The following is a 14,155-nucleotide window of genomic DNA, read 5'->3' on the forward strand; positions in this document are numbered from 1 at the left end:
AACTTAATGCCAGATAAATTGTAAATAACTGAGGTAATGAAAGGATGTGTAAATGTATTTAAAAATTATTACTGGCCCAACAATGGTTTGTGTTGTTGGCAGACCCTGAAACCTAGAATTTTATTTCTAGGATCAGGATGCATCTTTCACAATTTGGCATTGTTTAACCTGCAAAATATGACATTTGTGACCCACAGTTTGGCAGTCTTTTGTCTTGCAAAAACCATCAGACCCTCAACCTTGTATTCAAAGTGAGGATTTTTTTTTACTTTTTTAATCTTATTCACTAAAATTACTTGAACACCAACAATGGCACACCCATTGAACTTCTGCTCAATCAAGTACAAATATATAAAATGCAAAATAATGTAAATACATTGATAGTTTCACTTTATTAAATATATCTGTCAAGTAACTTATTACAGTGTGAGCAAAAATAATGTTTCACTGTACAAAACACTTGTTTAGTTTTATGGAAAAAAAGAGAAATAATCATACATTATGTTCAGGTATACTGAGTACCGATCAATGACAGAACATCATAAACAAAACCATGAGGTCAACATTTCAATGAAAAACTTAAAGCAAAACCTTATTTTTATAATCTAAAAATATCAAACCATTTTCCAAGCATCAAAGAACACATATGGAAAAAGATATATGAAACCATCAATTATGTAATTACAGGATATATGAATAAGACTACAGTATAATAACCATGATAAATGACATTATCTAGCTACAGCAACATTATTTGTCTGCTGCAGGAAAAATCCATAGTATAATAAAATACTTAATGAAAAACACACACTTCCAAAATATGTTGATTAATATATAGAGTAACAAAAAGAAAAATAAGTATACTAAATGTGGGGAAATCTTAGAATGCAAACCAAGTCCCAGCTGTGCTATCTTAAAAGCACATAAAAAGAAATAATAATAATAAAAAAAAAAAAATATTTGAGTGACAACAGTTCATAGAAATAATTGTATTATTTCAACTATAATGCAGAAACTGCAATTTGAATAACAAAATATTTCCAGTTACAATGTAGAAAAACAGAGCTGAAAATCCAGAGTGCCATAAAGAAACTTTTAAAAACTTTTAAAGACAACTACACCAGACGGCTAAGCATTCAAAATGCATTGCACAGTTTCTCAAATGACATTAAAGCCTGAATATTCCATAGGATGAACAAACATCTTGACTAACACTTCAGCTGTCAGTGCCCTCGCTTGGAAGGTTTCGATATAATGCAACTATTCATGAGGAAAATGTAATATCAAACAACATTTTGCTAGAATATACTATCATTGTAAACAAAGAAAAAAAAAAGATAATTATTTGGTTTAACCACTGTAACAGGTTATTAGCTCTGTATTTTCCTTTAAATTATCTACAAAACACCCACTGGAATAGATTGCTCATAATATTTTTTTTTAAACTCCTGCAAGTATCTTGTTTTTGTCACTCAAATCATCCACACAGGCTGGCCTCAGTACCGACCATAACCATCACTGCTGGAGTTATGGTTCATGCTGGAGAACGATGTATAGTTTCCTCCACTGAACGAAGGAGTGGAGAAGCTATAAAATGAGGACTGGCCAGTGGGATGGCCGGAGTAGCCTGCACCACCGCTTCCACCACCATAACCTCCACCACTGCCGATGGGGTTATAGCGATTGGCAGTTCGGTCTGGGGCCATCTTGCCGCCCTGGTGGTACTGACGATTCTGCTGTAAATCAAGAGGGGTAAGATAATATAACACTGCAAACTACAAAAATTTATATTAGTACAGAATGCCACTAACAAAAATGTGTGCAACAAAGAACATTAATACAATGACTTAACAACACATCAAGCAGTGATTTCAGGAAAACATAGGCTCAATTATAAAAATAAGTATAGCTGACATTTACAGAAAATAATTTTCTTGCATGCATTACCAAGGGAAAAGTGATCTACTGGGAAAAAAATATCTGCTCTGTTATGTTCATGCAAACTTCTTATGGTTATCCTTTGTATCTGCTCATAAGACAAGAATTTATCAATGAAAATTTGGAAAATACAATAATTATAACTAAGCATTATTCTCAGTTTCTCTTTCCATGCCATAATAAGAATTAGTCACAAAATAAGCAAAGCAACTTTATATTTTCACTCTGGAATGAGGGATGCAGGTAAAAAAAAAAGTTACTTAAGCCCAGAGAGAAGTGGAGCCCACATACAAAGAGGAAGTCTGCTATCCCATCCCCATTAAACATATCTATAGCAGCAAGAAGACAAACATTTGAACATGATTCCCATGAAGAGTCCTCTAAGAGTTTTACAGTATTTGACAAGATGAATTCCGAGGATGATGCACATGAAGTAATACAATAACTATATTCAAAACGTTAAGTTGAGAAATGTTAGAAATTTGTCAATATACATGTGTGCATCAAAGATCCTTCATCAAATCAGTGTATTGTTTGTAAGTGAGAGATAGAGAGATAAATAAATAAATAAATAAATATATAAATAAATAAATAAATAAATAAATAAAATAAAGAAATACATAAATACAAATAAATAAATAAAATAAATAAATACATAAATAAATAAATAAAATAAACAAAGAAATACATAAATACAAATAAATAAAATAAATAAATACATAAATAAATAAATAAAAATAAATACTGGACATTTGGCATTAATTTTCACAAAATCCTCAACTTAAGCATTAATAATTCTTGGGATAACCTCATACTGCTTTCAATAATACACTTGTAGTTGAGGTTACACAAGAACATGGTAATTATGTCAAGAACTTTACTAATGATACATTCACTTTGTTAATTCCTCAACAATAATTAAAACTGCAAATTGAATGCAGTACAATAGGCTTGCTTGGCTGGCTGCACAGTAGTATGCCTTTAAGCCTTCCAAAGATCATGAATTATTCAATCAATTCAAAGCTGTATTTACCCTGACCTGAACCAACCAAACTGCATGAGTTAGGCTGTGCTATTAAATTAAAGTAACCCTTGATATTACTCTTAGTTTTAGATTTTTAAATACAATAAAACACTATAATGCCAAAGCAATGTGAAGAACACAATAAAAACAACAGAGCATCTGAAGTGAGAACATATGGCAGCAGCCTGTCAGTACTTGCTGTCCTAAGTTTTCACTTTGTTTGGTGCAGGCTTGGATGACTGACATGATAACAGTCAAACACAGAACTGTCAAACACAGATTGGGACCCAGTTCTTCCATCAAGCTTTGAAATGCTGGCGAGAAAATTAATAAATGAAAGTAAATCCTAGAGCAAATTAGTGGCCAATTAAAGGATCTTTGACTTATAGAAGTATTATCTGTAAACTACAATGACAATAATCATACATGACACTATCAAGAAAATTAAAAGTAATATACAACAATCACTAATGTTTCTCCAAACCCAAGACATTAATGCCACTACCAGAAATACTGTAATTTGGAACACTAAAACACATGTTCAACACAACTCCATTCCCTCAATGTCTGCAACGTCAATCACAGTACAGTATGTGAAGTCATGACTATACATAAAAAAATTAACACTGAAAAGACAACACACCTTAACTTCCTCTTTAATATATGGTAATTCTATTTCTTATTTATTTAATTCATTACTATTTTTCTTGCCACATTAAGTGTATCTTGTTCCCTGCACTGAGGAGTGTTAGTATCTACAAACCACAAACCATCACTGATCACTTCAAGTTGATCAGACACAAGAAACTGTTATGACTGCAAGAAATTAAATACAAGAAAATGTTGTATTATTGTCTAATGAAATGATGGTTAGATATAGCTACTTCTCAACAGTCTGGCACATATTATAATACAATCCATATCTCAATTCAAGATTGTTTCTGACATGAATACCAAGAAGAGGCAACAAATGGATCTTAAGAAACTTTAAGATGTTATTGGCCATAAAAAGTTAAATTTAATAGCCAATGAAGAATATCAAAATTAAATTTCAGTTCTGGCAACTATGAGATAATCCAAAACCTAATTGGCTATTTGCTACCACTACCCACTAAGGAAAATTCTTAAGTCTCAAAGAAGTAACTTGGCAATAAAACTAAGACTCCTACAATGTACTTAAGAACCTCATAGATGATAATAAGAACCCTTACATCATTCTTAAGGAAAAGACAGACAGAAAGAAACTCCAGAAAGCAGTGACTTTGGTCTTCACAGACAGAGGCATCTCACAAAGAAATACGTACAATAAAGTAGACTTCCATAATCAATTTCTACATGCTCTTATCATTAGCCTTGAGAAGTGGCTCATGATTACAAATAGCAAATCTTATCATCAGATTCTGGAGCACCACCACAACTACCTTGGCACATTCTGTTGCTATTCAAGTGGCAGTAAACACTTTATTAACTATGCATTGAATTATTCATTCTGCACCAGACTTTACGTACTATCCCCAGAAAAGTCCAGATACCATATGACAAAATATTTGATAAATAAAACCAAATACAAAACTAAATGAATAAATAAAACTGAAAATATATGTATGAAATAGAAAATGAAGAATAAAAAATATTTTGAATTTTTCACAAAATTCATGTCATTTAAAACTAAAATACAAATATAAAATGCCATATTTTCCTACATATTTCCTACAAAATCATCAATCATCATACAGAAAGTTAATATATACAAGCATACTAGATACTCCAGGAAGAAAAAGGAACTAAGAGTGCATGATATGGGTGTTAGATAATGATGCAGAAAGGCAAGCAGGAGGTGATGAAGAAAGGCTGCAATGTCTGGCTAAAAGCTATGAAATGCTAGTGGTGGTGGTAGTAGTGGTGGTGAGTGGGTGAGTGGGTGAGTGAGTGATGGTGGTGGTGTTCATGATGGTGACGATGAAGGTCAGTGTGTGAGCACAGTAATGGTTATATGAATAACAGAACAAAAATATGAAATACACCAGAAATCAATGGTTTGGCCTAGTGGTGTACACATACCAAACTTCAGTACTACTGACCCTCAACAAACACAAATATAATGAATGCAAAGTTCACATTAGTACAAAGGGCAAACTATCCAGACTTGCTCAACGCAAGTGGATCCCCACTTGCATGCCTTTACAGGATACCAACTTCCAGTAGTTCAACATTTTTTTTTTTTTTTTTACCTAATGGAATGTAAGCTCAGTATAGTGGAATGTAAAGCAAGATCTGAGAGAAGCTGATGAGCACAAAAATCTGCCATGCATGGCAGCCATGGATCAACAGTAAATACATAAGCAGGAATATGGAAAAGGACATTGAAGAAATAAACAAAATTATATAATAATTATGTAAACTTCCACAAAAACAACCTTTTAACATTCTTTTATCTTGTTTGACCCTAAACTTGAAATACTACCTATCCACAATCATGTTCCATTTTCTTATCTTCAATACCCTTTCAAAACAGCCTTTTATCCTTATTAAATGTTCATGCCTGTTTCATACAAATTTATTTAAAATCATCAGTGTTAATGCACCAGAGCATGTTGAACATATTGGCTGGTAATCTTGTTAATATGTTTTTTAAAAAGTAATGCAATAGTGCTTGAGTGAATCAAGGAATATGTGGTTGATAATTATAACCCAAAGAAAAGAAAATGAGTAAAATATTCCTGACAGTATGTTATACAAATTATGTAGCTGCAAAATTCTTTTATATGAAATTTTGTTGTTAAGCTTGATAAATAACAAATGGCACTTGTAAACCTACAGCACTTCTGGAATAAAAGTAACATCATTACATATGAATAAATCTGTGGCTGATGCAGAAGTGCAAAGCAGTGAGAAGTAATTTGTTTAATATGGTAGAAATTTCTCACTGCCAACATAATGATGAGTCTCACAAATGGCAAAAACATTAAACATCCAGTGGGATTCATGGAGTGGTGCCCGAAGAAATCCACACCAAAGGTTGAGATGAGGCCAATTCCACATCTTGCTCACCCTCTTGTGTCAAGAGATACATAACTCAAACTATTCATTACACAATTTTTTGCCACATTTACTAATGTCAAAGTAAATACAACAAGAAATATCATTATCATCATAAGCCTAGATGCATCCCTTGCGAGACAAAAACTTCCATAACCACACTGGCCAACAGTATCTTAACAAGGGATCTACAGTGTGAAAGGAGTGTGTTCATACCCAGGTTCAAACCCAAGTTCTCTTGGCCGTGAGCAAAGCACACAATTCTTACACCACCAAGCTGCCATCTTTGTCACTAGACTAACATCAAAAATATAATTAGATAACCTAAACTCACATATTTTTGTTTCATTTCCCATCCACTTCTTGGTTACCAGAAAAATGTTTCCATGTTACTGGATTACTTTTGTGAGGATTCACATTTTTACCCTATTAAACTCCAAAACTGTCATTAATACACAGACAAGCCAAAAACTGTGTTTTACCATCCAGTTGGCTATCACTTTACTACACTCCTTTAAATAATGAAAACCATGAGAAATAACATACTGAGTAAGTGGATAATTTTTGTGCAAACATTTTGTAAAAGATCATCATAAGTGTATGGGACTCCAGTCTATGTCAAGTTTAGCTTAACATGAGATGAAGGCTGAATATACATGAAGCATACATATGATTTCAAAGCAGCTATAAGAGAACTTTACACAATACATTCTGTATTTCTGTAAACAACTTCCATTGATTGCTACAATGAACTAGGAAGATGTTACATGTCTTATTATACTGTATTGCATTGTAATACATCATCAATATTTGTGTCAATATTTCCACTCAAAACAGCAAATAGCAAAACACTGAAAAGTACAAATTACTTTCCAAAATAAATATCATCCACATTTTCTGCATCCTTCAAAAAACAAAATGAACCAATTTCAACAATGATCATCTTTATACAACAAAGACTGTCAACCTAATGCAAACATATATGCAAACAAGTTTACAAAGTCCAATATCAAATACGTATACATCTTATGAACCAATCTTATTATTTATTACATCATTATTACATTTGCCTATAAACTTATAACAAATCTACACTCACATTATGAAATCCCTGTAGCTTTGCTGGGTATAAGTTCAGGTTACAAAGTGGATGGATGGGGAGACCAACCATGGGAGGAAGGTTGTTTAGGAGATATTCTGCTGCAGGACAGACAACACCACCTCATCACCACTGTTTTGATTAAACACAAGAACACATCTACAGCACATACATAGAATACAAAACAAAGCACAGTCACAGTATGCTGTAATGGTATATACATCACATGATATTATGGAAGAGTTCAGTTAAACTTGTAACATGGTGGTCCAAGGCTGCTGGTGATGACGGCCAGAAGACAGATCCATTTCAAACAGCCACTCACAACTGTATGTTCATCTAGCCACTTTTGTAACTTAAACTTCAACCTTCTTAAATATAATACAGCATTACATGAAGGAAAATTCCACCATGATGTTTTAGTAAAGTAAGTCTAAATATGTACAAATGAAGCACATGACTACCACACTGACATGTTCATACAATCTAGAGATAGCAATACATATGACAACCTCAGTCCTACAAGACATTCATGAACGGGGACAATTCCACTTTCCAACATGACCACCTTTGATTCTGATCCACAGTGCAAGAGCAAAAAAAAAAATCTTAATTGTTAACTAATGGAGAAGAGCCCCATTAGTCCTCTCACTGCCATGGCAAAACCCCTTCATAAGGAAAGAAAGGTTACTTTCATACAGGCCACTGTTACTGTGTGGGATACTGGCACCTCCCAGGTAATTATTAGAAGCAAAAATTATGATAAGGATCAACTGTCATACAATGAAACCAACAACTATACAGGGATTCAAGTGCCACCACCCCTACATTTGTCAGCCAAAGTATAAGTGTTAATGAGAACACTGCTGAGAAGTTTATCCAATAGTACTGGAGATGTGGTTGCACAGCACTATGATACAAGCTTAGTCCACACACTCTTAACCATAAATCTGCACATTAAGTATTGGCAGTCATGCACTCCACACATGCATTATGAGAATGCCTGGCTCCAGAGCTTGAGGCAAGGAATGTGAACAAACTATACATATCCAGATGCTCTACATACAAAATGAGAAGCTTAAAATTTACTTGAATCAGTATATAACAGTAAAAACATTTAGCTGAAGAAGCCTAAGAGATCCAGATCCTAACAATGACTCCATAAAGTTGTTAATGTTTCATATCATCACTATAGGAATGATGATGATACAGGAGATTAAGGCAGCAATAAGGAACAGACCAATGGACAAGGTATCTGAACAGGGAAGCACATCAAGACATAAGAGGAAGATAAAAATAACCCACATTCATGAAAGAAGAGTTTAGTCAACAGTCAGAAAGCAAAGTGTCCAGTTTTACTACTGCATTGTCATCCCAAGAAACACTATTGAATGGAAAAATTATAAGACAGTGAAATAAATGTACACACAATATGTACAGTACTTACAAAGTTTGTCATTATTTCCTAATCTCAACTCAAGGACAGGAAATTACCAGAGTATGAATTGCAGTATGAACCTCATGGATCTCCTAAATTATATTTCAGAAGTATTTACATACCTGTTCTGACTCAAAAATTAATGGCAGGTTTCAGAACAATGATGTTATGTTCCATCATATAGTGCCAGTAGCTCTTCAAGATAGTAAGGAAATTACACCCTTTACATTCTTAATCACTCATTTATAAGAAATGCAATTTTCAAAGGCAGCGTATTTCTAAAGCATATGATACATATTAACAAAATTTATCTGGGCATCTTGCAAACTTTACTAAAGACAGAGTTGACAAGAAATGAGGTACATGAAAATAGTGAAGAAAAGATTTCTTAACTTTCAGTATAGAATATGGAAGACTGATGAGCAGAATGAAACAAGTATTAGCTAAGGCTGTGTGTCCTTTGGGGGAAGAACTAATAGATGAACATTTAGTGATGGATTATTCAGATATAATGGGGCCATTCAGCATCACACTGGCTCACCTGCTTGCGAGGAGGATGAGGGCGGGTGGCGCTGGCATCACCTTCCACTCCTCGGCTCAGTACCACCTGTGATGATACTGTAGGCAACGCACAGTGAGCCAGTGCTAAGCCAACACCTCCACTACAAAACACTTACAGTTTTACACACAGACACACACACATTCTCTCTCTCTCTCTCTCTCTCTCTCTCTCTCTCTCTCTCTCTCTCTCTCTCTCTCTCTCATTCACTCATTCTCTTACACACACACAAACCTGAACACAAATTTGCAACACACACACACACACACACACACACCACACACACACACACACACACACACACACACACACACACACACACACCACTTTTATGTAAACAGAACACAAAATTAATATATATATATATATATATATATATATATATATATATATATATATATATATATATATATATATATATATATATATATATATAAAAAGATTACATAAAACACAGAAATTTTTCAACTCATTATTCATTTTGGATTCCAATGAGCTTTCTGAGACTGATTTCACTGATTTTCATTGAGTTGATTTTCATTATACTTTGCATCAAAATAAACCTTTTATTAACTAATATTCAATTCCTACACACATTCATTATTTTCTTGTAAAACTTTTGGTGTGATTAAAATAGAAAAGTTGAGGGTTTACTGCCAAGACTTAGTACTGAAATTCAAAAGCAAGTATAGCATTTCATTTATATATATATATATATATATATATATATATATATATATATATATATATATATATATATATATATATATATATATATATATATGAGCAATTTTCTAACTAATTTTGTTAAAAAGCTTCCAGAGTATTCTCAATCAGCAAGCCAGCTTTGTTTAGAATACTATGGCTGTGCCTGCATTCTAATGTTTATGTGACATGTTATGCACAAGTGTGGCCTTAGTACCTTTCTGCTTTCAAGTATTTAGGGCTTTGATGCTTTGAAAACACTTTTAATCATGTCAAAATACAAAAGCTAGCAATGATGGTCTAAATTTAGCTTAATTCTATATTTATTCATTTCTTGGGCCTCAACATCATCTTGGCGAAGGCTCTCAATAAATCAATGATGCAAGACATATTATTAATAACTCAAATGAACAAAAATAATTATGTGCACCACAAAGGGAAGTGTCTGTTTGCCCGACCCATGTACTAGAAATGTTAAAGGGTTGTTCTGCCAAATAAACTATAGCAATCTACAAATATTTCCTTAATTCTGTTTATAAAACAAAAATCTAAGTAGCGAATGGAATCTGTTAAAGGTGTGGTTGTCATCATGACCACATACTTTAAAGTTATTACCAAGTATTCAAAAGAACTTTGATAATTTCATGCTAATGATAAATGCATTGTGAAAAATGCCAGCTAGTAGTTTAACTATGTACTAACAATGGCCAGAATCTATTTAAATACCAGGCTGATAATATTATATTCCTTAGAGGAAATAACCAAGAGCAGATACGTTCCCAACCCCCTGCTTCATCCCTTTAAGCTGCCTCCCATGAAGCACAGGCTGTACACCTATAACTCAACACACAGCACCACCAAAAAAGTATCTGGACACTGATTAACTTTCTATTAATATGGGAAAAATAGAAAACTATAATTTATCCCAAAGGCCCATAGGTATTTGTTGTGGCTGTAACCTGCCATGGGTGTGGGCAGCATGCAAGAAGGTAATCATAACAACTGATTCAATTTTTTTTCTGAAATTAGTAAAAAGTGGGAAATTAGAGCATTCTCACAAGCCCACATCCACTATAACAGTGAGCTCACATGAGCATAAGAGGTGTTTATGAAATTAACTGTGGTGACCAATTTATATTTTCTGGAGATTTAACAGGAAGAATTTTTTCAGCCTCTATACCCAGGTACAGCACAATGTTGCACCATCAAGGGAAGATGGAGGAGAGAGTGTGTCTGGCAAACTTACAGTTGATCGACAACTGACAAATGTTAGTAACGTAGAACAGAAATATATTTGATTACATTTATCTAATTATTTATTTTTTCATGTGACCTGCATCTGTCTTTCACCCACATATTTTTTGCAATACAATTCTCCATCAACAGTATCATGAATGATTAACACAAGCATACTTAAGAAAGTATAAGGCAATCACAATTTCTCAAAAGACAGAACAGGTTGGCCTAACTCTCCTAATCTATATAGTTGAGTTAACTATTTCTCTATCCATCATTCACAACCTCACCATCTTCCCTGCCCTGCCTCAGATAAACAGCAGGACAGCTTCTCCTAATGACCCTCCCAGCCCTGTGTCCACCAATCACACCTCAACGTCACCTCATATATTCCATACAACACCACACACACCCATCCTCTCTTGACCCATTACCTCCAATGATCTTCCTGTTCATCTCCATATTCTGCTGTTCTGCTTAGCCCACCTCCACTAAAGTGTCAATACAATCTATCCCACACCCACACATACTCTAAAAGTTGAACTCACACTTAACCTGCGCTTAAGGAACATTTGCATTGTGAACATGTCCAGCATTACTAGCATCCTCATGACTTGCATCCATGGACTAGGCCAAGCAGACCTTTACAGTCACACTACTGCGTGCATGAAATTAATCCATGGTGTCATGCGCATGAATTTTTATCTTCTGCATGATTTTTTGCCAATGAGCTGGCTACAGGTGGATGCAAGGTGTCCTACCCTCTTAAGACAACTTAGCAAGGTTGTTCAGACCTGTCAGTGTCTCTACCCCAAGAGGCAGCATAGTAGGTGGCTACTTCAATGGTGGTCAGGTTGTAAGGGAATCTTTGAGAGGCCCTGGGGAGAGGGTGGGCACTTCAGGTTTGCTGGGAAAACAGTACTTCCACATCACCACCTCTACAGGTGTAATAAAGTATAGAGGTAATGAAAGCACCTGAAATTAATGTAATTGTAATCATGTGTTTAGGTCAGGAGTAGCTGTCAAGGGAAATATGTTTTAAAATGTGTATGGAGTGTCTGATTAGCCTTAATGGTTGGGAAATGAGTACAACTGCATCACTGATGATGTAACCATTGTTTCAAGCTTGTAATCTAATTATAATAACTGTTGGGTAAGAGTATTAATAATAGATGGGGGCATACTGTGAAGGTTTGTGGGATTGAGTAGTTGTGTGTAATTAGTAAATATAGCTATCTAAGTACTTGATATTTCATCCATGTATGGGTAATAGGTATAAACATCTCCTTGTATAAATGGTACAAGCTTTGAGGTTAAACAGTGAACCAGAATACCTCAGAAAATTGGGGCAATGTTGGGAGGGAGTATGTTTGTAAAGTAAAGGCTTGTGGTCACAGCCATTCTAGAAAGGGAGAACCAAGAAAATAGATAATTCTATCAGGATAAGTATTCAAGAAAAGTTTCCTTTAATATTTGACTTAAAATCACAAACAAAAAAAAGTTCTGAATCCTTTGTAAATGTATTTTCACCGAAATTTTAGTGCCATAGTTCAGATTCAAGGCTGCGTGACTGTAAGCCAAGGTGTCCATCCGACCAGCTGTGGGTTTGGCTATAAATGACATGCACAGCTCCAGCCACTCCATACCATTAACTGGTGCTCCATGCTAGTATCAGCACTGCTTTTGATGCTGATGATTATGCTTTCTTAGTTAAGGTTTTGATTAGGGTTGTGGTAAGAGAGGTAAGAGAGGACTTTGGTGGCAAGGTGAGGCCTAAGGGTGCACCAGGGATTGGCATGCATTTCAGTGAAGTCTTGAACCTACTACTACCTGGCTATGTGTAAGCAACTATGTGACTAAATGACATGGGGTGACATGTTGATATTGTGGCTGCACAACCATGAAAGTTCAGTGATTGAGTAGCATGTAGTCTGCAAGTCAATTAGTGCTTACCAGTCTGTAAGGGTATAGCTATGTGAAATGTTTGCAGCATGACTGTAGTAGCACCATGAAGTGGCTGATTGACTACATGGTGTGTTCTACTATAAAATCAGTCTCAAATAGTAAGTGTTGTACCTCTACCTCAGTACAGCATTTGTGACATGCCCTCTTACCTCACTTTTGCTACCCAAGATGAGTTATACTTGCATTTCTTGTTGAAGACATTAATACAATGGCAAAAAAAATATCATCAACTGGCTGTGTAACTCATTCTGGAGAGCAGCATGCCTTAGATGATGCCATCCCAAAAGTAAGACCATTGGCAGGTGAGAAGCAGGATGGAGGAGTTGGACAACACCTTTTCACCCATTAACTTCCATGGTGTTGTGTGTGTGTGTGTGTGTGTGTGTGTGTGTGTGTGTGTGTGTGTGTGTGTGTGTGTGTGTGTGTGTGTGTGTAATATGCCTGAACTATTGGGCCTGCTTGCATGGAATATCAGCCTGATATTTAAATAAAGCATATGATCAAGTGAAACTTGTTGGTGTAGAGTAAACAGCACGACATAGATACAAGATCTTTAGATTAGCTTAATTTTGTAACTAAACTAAAACTGCATTCAGAATTTGATTTTATAAAAAATCAAATGATGTAGCATGTAAGTATTCGCAAATATTACACAAAATAATAATAATAATAATAATAATTATTATCATTATAATGATGATGATGATGATAATAATAATAATAATAATAATAATAATAATAATAATAATAAAAATAATAATAAATAATAATAATGATAATATTGATAATGATAAATTATAATAGTTATGAAGATGATGATACCAATTATAACCATAATTATGATGATGATGATGATGATGATGATGATGTTAATAATAATAATAATAAAAAAAAAAAAAAAAAAAAAAAAAAAAAAAAAATAGCATCCAGTACATACATCTGTTCCCAGACGTGACAACATTACGCACCAAGTAAGCATCAGCTGATCCCAACTCATCAGAACCTAACCTACACACTCATGCTAATTCACTAGTACTGTTTTCTTAACTGCTACAAAAACAAATGTCACACACCAAAAAATATAACTTGTCAATAATGGAAAAATGTGACGTAGATGAAAAATAATGTATCAATAACATACATAATTTTTAA

At 34.3% G+C, this 14,155-nt stretch overlaps 1 protein-coding gene across 11 annotated transcripts in view; it reads right to left on the bottom strand.

Annotated features, from left to right (window-relative positions):
• Positions 1-377: 377 nt before the first annotated feature.
• Positions 378-14,155, bottom strand: part of LOC135103365 (sex-lethal homolog) — a 29,928-nt gene continuing 16,150 nt past the window's right edge. For 7 of the 11 annotated variants that reach the window (XM_064009443.1, XM_064009441.1, XM_064009442.1 and 4 more), the window contains exon 7: positions 378-1,736. In XM_064009443.1, the coding sequence (XP_063865513.1) occupies positions 1,497-1,736 (240 nt within the window). In that variant the 3' untranslated portion in view covers positions 378-1,496. Of the gene's footprint in view, positions 1,737-9,079; positions 9,157-14,155 lie in introns of all 11 variants that reach the window. The other 4 variants (XR_010270018.1, XR_010270016.1, XR_010270017.1 and 1 more) reach the window with 1 other exon arrangement.

Source organism: Scylla paramamosain, chromosome 9, assembly GCF_035594125.1.
Source record: "Scylla paramamosain isolate STU-SP2022 chromosome 9, ASM3559412v1, whole genome shotgun sequence".
Classification (NCBI taxonomy): domain Eukaryota; kingdom Metazoa; phylum Arthropoda; class Malacostraca; order Decapoda; family Portunidae; genus Scylla; species Scylla paramamosain.